Source organism: Salminus brasiliensis, chromosome 17 (assembly GCF_030463535.1).
Source record: "Salminus brasiliensis chromosome 17, fSalBra1.hap2, whole genome shotgun sequence".
Lineage (NCBI taxonomy): Eukaryota > Metazoa > Chordata > Actinopteri > Characiformes > Bryconidae > Salminus > Salminus brasiliensis.
Genome location: NC_132894.1, coordinates 11879494 through 11890214, shown reverse-complemented (window position 1 = coordinate 11890214; position 10721 = coordinate 11879494). Strand labels below are relative to the sequence as shown.

The 10721-nt window shown below is 38.7% G+C and overlaps 1 protein-coding gene across 2 annotated transcripts; it reads left to right on the top strand.

Moving 5' to 3' along the window:
* The first annotated feature begins 3398 nt into the window (after nucleotides 1–3398).
* On the top strand, nucleotides 3399–9744 carry elavl1b (ELAV like RNA binding protein 1b). 2 transcript variants are annotated; one of them, XM_072660206.1, is made up of 8 exons: nucleotides 3399–3511; nucleotides 4485–4550; nucleotides 5069–5140; nucleotides 5285–5462; nucleotides 6246–6349; nucleotides 7131–7284; nucleotides 7369–7594; nucleotides 7679–9744. In XM_072660206.1, exons 2-8 carry the CDS (start codon nucleotides 4515–4517, stop codon nucleotides 8001–8003), a joined length of 1095 nt encoding a protein of 364 aa, XP_072516307.1. In that variant the 5' UTR covers nucleotides 3399–3511; nucleotides 4485–4514; the 3' UTR covers nucleotides 8004–9744. The 2 variants fall into 2 exon arrangements, with proteins under 2 accessions (XP_072516307.1, XP_072516308.1); XM_072660207.1 differs by lacking the exons at nucleotides 3399–3511; nucleotides 4485–4550; nucleotides 5069–5140; nucleotides 6246–6349 and having other exon boundaries at nucleotides 5374–5462.
* The last annotated feature ends 977 nt before the right edge of the window (nucleotides 9745–10721 follow it).

The following is a 10721-nucleotide window of genomic DNA, read 5'->3' as shown; positions in this document are numbered from 1 at the left end:
GTGCAAACTGAACATCAACGACTAACAAATTAACTACATATATTTGATTATTTTTAGAAAGTTTATGTTTTATCAAGCACTGTAGTTTGTACAATTATGTATTAATACAGTACAATTTAGCAACAATAAACATGACTTTGTCTCAAATCCTTTGTGAACCTCTGTAAGTATGAGCAATCAGGTGAGTCCTGAGGACCTCAGACAAAGAAATGTGAGCTAGAATTTACAAAAACAGAAGAAATTCATCACCACTGTTAAAAAGAACCTCAAAGAATCACCTATGGACAATACATGCTCTCTCTTGCATTATGTATTCATAAGTCCACATATCATCATAAGTCCACCATCAGGCAAACATTAAACAAGAACAGTGTGCATGGCAGGATAGCAAAGAGAAAGCCACTACTTTTCAAAAAAAAAAAAAAACAGCTGACCATCTGACCATGTTCTCAGCACCACATGAAAGACAGATTAAGCCAAATAAGAATGCTTTGGTTTAAATAAGACAACCCATACACATCTCATTCAAACTGTTAAGCATGGGGGTGGCAGTATCAGGGCGTTAGGGGATATTTTCTGCTTTGGGTGCAGTAAGGCTTTGCATTTTTCACAGATCTATGAATTCTGGAGTGTACCAACAACTTTTGCATGAGAATGTCAAGGTATCAGCCTACATTTACATTGGAGACAACGTTGAACCTAGTTACTGCGAATATTACTGCATGCCAAATGACTAAACCGAGCTGAAATAATAGAACTAGTCTTAACAGTACTCTAAGTATAGTTTAATGCCAGTGTCATTGTTTAGAAACTGTCTGTTTTCCTGTGCTTCTGCAGAAATTCTTTAAATGATCATTATTTGTTTGCAAACTGTGATACTGCAACCATTGTGAGGGTTTTTTACATAAGCATGAAAAGTCTTAGATTTGGCAATTGAAAATATCACTACATGTTTTACTGCAGAAGTCAGTCCAAGAATATTTTATGTGATGACATTATATGATGAAATACATTATAAAACTTTAGCATTGTACATCCATACAATAGATTACAAGTCTCCCAGCAGAAGGCTACACGTTAACACCTTCCAAGTTGGATAATGAAATCCAGGCATGTCTGGCAGCAGGTAAAGGGTCATTTTAGATTAACAGTTCTGCATAATTCAATCATTGATATGCAAACAGGGTCACTTAGAGTGGTTTAGTGTGAAATGCTTCATTCTAAAGTCAAAGCTATTCAGTGTCCCCAGTGTTTAATGTCTCTAAAAGCTACATAATGGTGAATTGATTATGAACATGCTTACTGACCATTATTTAACTTGCTAGAAAATCCTAAAGCAAAGACTACAGGCTACATAGTCCCCAATGAAAAATACTTTAATCCTTACCACTGTTTTACATATATACACTCTGATGACACATTTAGGTACACTGGTTGTTTTGCATAGTAGTCTAAATGGCTATTTGTGTTGTTGACACACCATCACTATAGGTCAGTAAGACCCTGTTCCCACCTGGTCACTTCACGTGACTAGTATCTGGATTGTACCCTGATTAGAGTTTAGCCACATGCACTTACACTTGGTAGTCAAATGCATCTCTGGTTAGTTAGAGTGAAATTTGATGGCTGTGTAGAACTAAAAATGCAATTTGCTTGCGATTATTACTTGTGTTTCTGTCATACTAGGAGGACTTTTGCTGTTGAATGCACCTTGGAGAGATGGATGTGTTTACATTGCTATAACGTGGCTCAAATGCGTCTCAGACCACCTTCTGAATCTTTAAATGAGCCTGTGTGTGGCCTCATCCAGTTAGAATCCTGATACTCAGAAAACATGAAGTTGTCAAAGAACTATGTGCAATTCTGAGCATGAGAGACTCTTGAACTTGTTGACTTTTGCTGCCAGGAATATATGTTTTGGATCAAGGACGCTGTTCCATCTTAAAAATCACAGCATAATCTTATTATGGAGTGTATCCCCAATTAATACATTTCATGCATGCTGCACTCTTCAGTAGACAGCTTTCATAAGGTCTGGGACCCCTACTTACACCATATAGGCTCCACGCTGTCCTCCTCCTTAATAAAAGACTCCCAAATTGGTCTAGCTAATCTTTGCTCTCTTACTTCTTGTAATATTTTATGAATATATGTGTATTCTTACTGCTTTTGTGTCATTACCTAATTATCTAATCATGCCATATCCTGTGATGTTTAGACTTTGTGTTGTTTACTGAAAATGCAATACAAATACATTAAAAAATACAAAAAAAACCCAAAAAACACATGAAGTAACCAGGTGTATACGGGGTCTATGTTTGCTTACAACTTTCCTTCCATTTCACACAACAACCACTTGGAAAAACTTTGCTCACAACTTAATCACAACGTAATTGTTGAATTATGCAGAATTGCAGGGTCTTTGCATTGACCTTTATGACATCAATTAACCATTGGAACAACCATTCAAACCTTCATTCAAACGTTTAGAAATGTTACAGGGTTGAAAGCTGTGGGTCACAATGGCTAATGCTTTTATATGCTAGCAAATGCAATTTTACTATATTATATATAGTATATCACCTTGATATCTGGTGAATTGGAAGCTGCTGTGTGCTCTTAGTTGGGTTTGTCTTTGTTTGTGCACTTTTTTGCTATTGATTTACTTACGTTTATAGTGAGCAATGTGGTGAAGCTGAAGACAAATTTCCAGATGTGGAGAAGAAAGGTGTTCTAGTTCTTTAAGTGGCAACAGGGTTGAAACATTGAGCTCGACAAGCTTGATCTGAAAGTACAAATGTTTTTATATATAAAAGAGTTAAAGAAAGTTTTTTTTTTTCTGTTTAAACTGTAAAGTCAACGAGACTTTAAAGGTGTCACTTTCTTAAAATGTAAAACCCTTATTTTTACAGGGGGAGAAATAACACTGATACAAGGTTGAGAAACACCATGACATGCTGCAATAATTAAATTTAGACATAATTCTACACAGAAACAGTTAAAGAAGTTCATTATAATGTTGACAAACTAATTAATTTATGAGATGTCAATCAGTGAGGATATGCCAAGATGCACTAAAAGCTTTGCATTTTAGTGTTTTTCCTGAGTGATAAAATTATCCATATGTCAAAGACACCAAATCCTGAGAATCGTCCTACTAATACAAAGACTATCCAGTGTATTATACTGGTTAGCATGAAGTCGTTTTCACTGCAGAAATCACAACTTTACCCTTATTATAAGGTTTTCAAAAATATCGATACCGATCTTCAGGAAAGTATCATTCCTGTTTCAGACGAACAAAAGATCAGCTGTATCGCCAGAAGACTTGATGGTATCGCCCCTCCTGCGCCATGACTGCAGGAGGCAGGCCGTCCTGATCACATCCGGTATCAGCGAGTATCGCCTGCATTGTTTTAGCGCGCGTGACGACAGTTCAGTCGACCTCTTCGCTGGTGGGGAACGAGCGGGTAGTTTGGCCGTGTACAATACTTAACGTTACGGATTTGAGGTATGTTGGTTTTTTTGCCCTTTACCTTTTTTTATTTCTGGGACTCGAACGGAATGTGAATATGTGGGGTTGAGGACTGCGGAAACCAGGCTGTGAAATCTGAGCCAGGCTTCGGCCTATAGCGAGCGCTCCAAGGCCCGGCCTCTTCACTGCTCTCCCTGCGACCGGATAAAGAGCGTCTAACTAAGAAATAAATCCCTAGCCAGCTGACTTAGCCAGCGTGCTGTTTGTAAGTTAGATAAATAGCGCCAGCAGAGTTTAATAATTTATGCTCGATAACTATAGAGATAGTCGGTCATAATATCTGTAGCTACAGATCGGTTGGACCGTGAGGCGCCTTTGTGTCTTTGAATAGCTCAGCAGGTGAATGGCGCGGTCTGCGTGTGCTAGCAGCTAGCTGGCTAGCTAATAGCTACTGTAACATTAAGCTAGCTACTAACATTAGGTCACAGTTGGTATTCGGAGCCTTGTAAGTAGCTCAATGAGAGCTATCTAAGGAAATGAGTTTTTAATTAGCCGAACTTATTTTTTAAAAATGCGTTAAAATAGTCGGTCTAGTTAGCCTGCTAGCTAGCTAACGTTACTGGCTAACTCGCTACACCGGCGTTAGCTCACAAGCTGCGTAGCTAGCTAGCTAGTGCTAGCTAACTAGCTAGCGTCCATGTTACCCATGGTTCATTCATTGGGTTCTCTCTCTCCTTGTTGGTGAAGTCAAGTCAGTAATTACAATTTCCAATTACAATTTTGTAAAGTAGTAATATGGTTGCCAATTTGTTACACTTCCTACTTTGTGGTATTTTACTTACAAATCTCGCTAGCCGGCATTTTACCTCAGACTCCGCTAAACATCGTGTGCAGTGGCTAGTGCGAGCTAGTAGGTATTTGTAGTCGGTTAAAATATAGACGCGTCTCCCCTTTTCTCCCCTTTACATTTTAACTGCTCTAGCTAATGTGTATATTCTTTTCTTTCCAGATTTAAGGTTTGGTTCTGTTCAGTATCTACATGGCTGTTAGAAGGGGACACATAAGATACCTAAAGGTAAGTAACAAATAAGATGTTTATAATGGGGGTGTAACGGTATTCGGTTCACACAGTGGTGTGGACCTCTCAGTTCGGTACAACGATGAGAAACATCACAGCATTTGTTTTGATACAGAAGATCATGCAAGTTACAGTTGGTTCCACGTTGTATCGTGGATTCCCTCCAAAGATAGTTGGTACAGCCTGCAATGTGTTAAGCAGTAAACTGTAAACCTCTGCAATTAAAAATGTATTACAGTACTTTACAAATCCTCTGGGTGGGACGCGGACATGTTACGGATGTGATTCATACGGGCACTCTATGTGTCTGCATTAAACTAATGTTCGTGTCCTGCTGTTCTGATACGATGAGGGTACATTGTTAGACCCCTAGATTTTAAGTTCTATAGACATGGATTCTGCTCCTGGGCTGAAAATCGTGGGCAACTTTGTCCCATTAGTTTTTTTTTTTTTTTTTTGGTAACCATTTTTCTATTGTGCATAACTTTCTTTTAATTGCAAAATTTGTGCCGTAGGTCTGTGAGGTTCAGAGCCAGGGTAATGACAGAGACTCTCAGCAGCATAGCAAGAGTGCCAGCTCAATGAAGGTAAGAGTCTGGGGATTAACACCCTTGGTTTGGCCAAGGAACGGTTTCTGATCTAATCGCTGTAAAGAATCCTTCCTTACATAAGTCTGACATTAAGCGGTTGAGGAATTCCATCTTACATTGTCTGTTGCCTCTCTTTACCAGGAGGCTTACGACATGCCCAATGGTTACGAGGACCACATGGGGGATGAGCCGAAAGATGCCAAGACTAACCTGATCGTCAATTACCTGCCGCAGAACATGACGCAGGAGGAGCTGCGCAGTCTTTTCAGCAGTATTGGCGAGGTGGAGTCTGCCAAACTTATTCGGGACAAAATGGGAGGTAAGTCTTTCAAAGCAGTCTAGTCGCCCCCTGCATCTGCACACACAGCTTGACGGATGAAATGCGACCCTCTCTTTTCGTCATGTTTGTTTTCTGCACCAAACCCTTAAGAAGAATCTTGACATTTGATATTCATATGTTTGGTGGGTTTTTTTGTTGTTTTTTTTTTTTAAACTATGGTCTTTATTTTTAGACACTTGGTTTAATTTAGAAGTTTTTTTAAAAGTTTTTTTTATCTGAAGATGATTGTTTTGTTTAAGTGATAATTTGTGCCAAGGTTGTTTCTAGGAGCATTTCATGCAACACTGTCCACTGTGATCTGTTGTGAGCCGTAATTTTGCTGATTGGATTCTTAATTTTTGTTTTAAGTGCGCCTCTATTTTATTTATTTATTTTTATCATCTTTGCAAAGAGCCACATTACTCCTGTATAGTTTAACATGGGTTACATGTTATGTAATTTGGAGATTCATTTACTTTGTGGCAAATGTAGTTTTGTTTTTTTTACTTGAAAATGTAGAGACCTGACTAATGTTCTTTTGTTTATTTTTAAGGAAACGATGGAAGCTATACTGCTTTTTTATGTAATGTGCAGCTCTTATGTAACCTTTTGTTTGGGTAGTGATTGTTTTATTTCACATGTGTTTTTCCCTCAGAGATCTGACTGCCTTGTAAATTGTAACTTTTGTTTGTTTTTTTAGTTTGTGAAAACTAATCTGGTCTGCAGGATGTGGACAAACGTTTGTTATTTTTATTTTGTTGTTTTTTCCTTTTTTTTCTCTAGGCCACAGTTTAGGGTACGGATTTGTTAACTATGTTAACCCTAGTGATGCAGAAAGGGCAATCAGTACTCTCAATGGGCTGAGACTACAGTCTAAAACTATCAAGGTAACGTGCAAAGAGGTGTTTTTGTATCCATGTGTAAACTGATAGATATGACATTTTCATGTAGTCGCTAGGCAGCAGAGGGAAAATCCCAATACTGCCCAGTGTTTCTCAATAAGAACTGAGCATTTATAGAGGTATGCAATTTTGAGATTCTATTCTTTTCTTTATTTTCTTTACTTTCAGTTTCACAATTTGTTACTTTTTTCCTGTCTTTCCTGGTTGTCAGGCTTTGACCCATATGATTTTAAAAATTGGCCTGCCCTATTCTTTTGGCATGGTTTTATTTTCGGTACAGAATTATACTGAAGTTTTGACTTTCCTATCTTGACGTAAATATTGATTGTTTTGCCTCCTACACTTACATGAACTGTTTTTGTTTAGTCTTAAAGGTTTGTTTGGGTGAGGGAGGCCAGAGTGGTCATTTTGCTTGAGTATGACATTGTGCCGAACCAAAGCCCTGCACAGCAATCCCTGACCTTTTTTTATTTTGAATATTTGGGCTAAAGGGATTGTTTGAAGTGGAAATTGTCCCTTTACATTTTGAAAGTTTTGCTTTTTTTGGTTGTCTTTTAATATAGCCTGTAGGGCTTTGTCATTCATGTACACAGTGTAGAATTCTGTTAACTTTTTTCTTTTCTTAAACGTGTTGTTAAACTAACAAAGCTGTCATCAACTTTAATTTGTTTGTAATGTGTTTTTCTTTTTTTAATATATAAATCAACTTTAGTTCTATGCTCTCTTCTGATATATTGGTTTATTAAATAATGTTTCTCCATTTCAGGTTTCTTATGCAAGGCCAAGCTCTGACACAATCAAAGATGCCAATCTTTATATTAGTGGTTTGCCCAAGACCATGACACAGAAAGATGTGGAAGACATGTTCACCCGCTATGGACGGATCATAAACTCACGGGTGCTTGTTGATCAGGCTTCAGGTAAGCGAGTCTCATGGATCTCATGCCTGGTAATATATAATTAAACAGTGTATTACAGGCTTCTAACATTTCCACCCATCTTAGGCTTGTCGCGTGGCGTTGCCTTCATTCGGTTTGATAAGAGGGCTGAAGCAGAAGATGCCATTAAAGGCCTTAATGGGCAGAAACCACCTGGAGCATCTGAACCAATCACAGTGAAGTTTGCAGCAAACCCCAATCAGGCAAAGAACTCACAGCTGCTATCCCAGCTCTACCATACACAGTCTCGGCGCTTTGGAGGCCCTGTTCATCACCAGGCCCAGAGGTTCCGGTAAGTGTTGGCTCAGCAGCCCTGTGTGGATATTATGGGGTTTTGTCCCCGTTCACTTTGTTCACGATCATGTCTTCTCCCTAGGTTTTCACCAATGAGTGTAGACCACATGAGCAGTATGTCCAGCATGAGCACCCCTGGAAACTCCACCTCTGGCTGGTGCATTTTCGTCTACAACCTGGGTCAGGATGCAGATGAGGGCATTCTGTGGCAGATGTTCGGCCCCTTCGGTGCAGTCACCAACGTGAAAGTCATTCGTGACTTCAACACCAACAAATGCAAAGGCTTTGGGTTTGTTACCATGACAAACTACGAAGAGGCAGCCATGGCCATCGCCAGTCTTAATGGCTACCGCTTGGGGGACAAGATCCTACAAGTGTCGTTCAAAACCAGCAAGTCTCACAAGTAAAGGACAAAAGTATTACTTTTGGGTTCTAAGAACTTGTTTATTGATTTTGTTGTCTTTCTATCATTTTTGCCCCCCCATGTCTGTAAGTGACAGTGTCTCCATGAGAGTACTTGTGTATTTTTGATGTTTAAGTAAATTGGTCAGTAGTAGTGTTTTGTCTTACTCTGGGATTAAACAAACGGGTTGAAGAGGGGACAGTACGGCCTAAGAAATGGTTAAATAATTGATTTTTACATTGTAATTCATCACAATATGTATAATATTGTGAACACTAACACTAGAGCTCGTCATTGAGTTCTCTCATCTGTACAAGTGTAAAGTTGGCCTCTTCCTGGTGAATCTGTGCTCTGCGTTTCAGATAATGGCCAGCAATGGGAAGACCTGGCTGATTATTTAATTTAATCATGATGCTCAGAAGCTTCAAAGACCAAGAATACACACAATGGGCTATATATGCTTCGTCAATCCCAGACCGTATGACCTGTCATTGCTGTATATGTTGCTCTTACCCACTTGATACTTTCCAGTGATTTAACTAACTTTTTTTTTTTTTTTTTTTTTTTTCCTTCACCCATGGGTGGTTTTTTCCACCAGTGGCTGGCAAGTGTTATCAGAAGTTCTGCACAATGAATGTCTGTCCATGGCTCCTTTATCAAATCAGTTTCACTGTCTTCAGTCCAAATATGGTTGAATAGCTTCATTTTAACAGTTTTTCCAGTTACTTAATAGAAGTTTTGCTGAGTTTGTTTTGCAGTAAAACAAGTGTTTTAGAAATGTGCAAAAGATCCAATCTCTGTAAATACCCATACCACCACCCTGTTTTCTGCAAATAACCTATTTAAAGTGATTGAGTTTATAAAGGACCAAAGAAATTGGAGACATTTAAGGCTATTTCACTTATTTTCTTTTTGTTTGCCGTTAAGATATTAAAGCCTTTTGCATTGTAAACACCTTTGTTTCTTTTTTTTATTATTTTTTATTTTCCACTTCTGCTTGCAAATGTAGCAAAAAAAGCAACAGTAGTTTTCTTGGTTTTAACACTTTCAGTTTTGAACACCTATCTGGGCTGTACAGACTAGTGTTAAGGCAGTTAGTTTCCTTGTGGAATATTTTAGGGGTTGTTAAGTTTAAAACGCTGGAGAGACCTCTAGTTTAGTTGCATTGAGGAACCTTCAGGGCACTGTTTTTCTTCACCTTGAAAGAAACCTTTTCTAGAAGGTTCTTCCAGTGTTTCAAATTGAACAACCCCCGAAAGGTCCTCAGAGATCTTCTGAAGGCACTCCTGTAACAGCACTATCACGCTTATTTACCCCTACACCCCCTTATGATTTGGTAATGACGAAACGTCTCTTCTCAATTTCTATTTAGTGATCATTCATGTTTGTACACTTTGTAGTGTAGTCTGAACACAACTCTGTAAATACTGTTTAGCCATTCTTTGAGTGAACTCGAAGCTGCCTCAAAGAAAAGTTACTCTAATGAACACCATGTGTAGATTATTAAGCATTTTATCTGACTTTCATTAGTCTGCAAGACAGTTTGTTGAGGTTGATGCTGTCTTGTAAATGTTAATCCTTTTCCTCCATTATATATGCATGTTCATTTAATACCCATAGTAGTGACATCATGCACCTTGTGTTCGTATGTCATGCGATGTGTACATCAGAAGGTATGGCCTAAGCTCCTGTAGTATGGGCCTTTTATGTATTTACAAATAAATGCCATTTGTTTTGTTGTTAAATGCTTCTTGAGGTTTTTTCTCTGCCGTGTTTCAAAGAAGTGGTCTGAAAACAGCAAGACTAGGACTTGGAACTAGGAGAGCTGGGCTGTTTGAAGATTATTATGGTCATGCTTTTTAATTGTGATTCATTGCAATCATGATGTACAAAGAATGTTTCTAAGCAAAGTATATTGCTTATATCTCAAGTATGTTGGTGCATAATAAACAGTGATAAGGTTTATTACAGTGAAATTAGACTGGTTTAATTAGATGTGTACATAAAACATGAGTATCTAAACAGTAGTTTTTAAGAATCTGACACTACTGATGTATTTAGTCTGTGATCTGTGTGTATTATGAAATGTTTTTAAATACTGTGATGGTATTTTTACCATATCACCAAGCCCTAATAAGTATTTGAACGGTATGACAGCCCCCCCTTTAATAGGGTTTATGTGCTGTAAACTGGTACAGTTGTTACAGTGGTTCAGCATAGGGTGAACTGATCATGCTTTGGGATTGTGTTGCAGCCAGTGACTGGAACATTTCACTGGTGGATGGAAGAATGGATTAAATGCAGGATAATGATCCTAAACACACCTCAAAATCCGCTCCCTCAAACAATGGACTCTATTTTGCCATTGCCCTCACAGGCCCCTGACCTAGACATAAAAACATCTGAACAGTGCAAGACAGCAAAAGGGAACTGTGTTTTGGCACGGGAAAAATGGGCAGACGGTTTGGCCTGATGACTGGCTTGAAGAGAAATTTTCAAAATGTTAGGGCTTGTGGGGTGCTGGCGATATGCTCCAAGGAAGGGCAATGAACCAGTGACAGGTTCATAGGCGCCCAAGGCTCATTGATGCAGATGGGGAGCAGAGGCTAGCTTGTTTGCTCTAGTCCCACAGAAGAGCTACTGTTGCACAAACTGCTGAAAAAGTTCATGCTGGCTATCTCAGTAAGGAGTCAGAGCTTTTTGGGTGGCACATAGGGGGTTG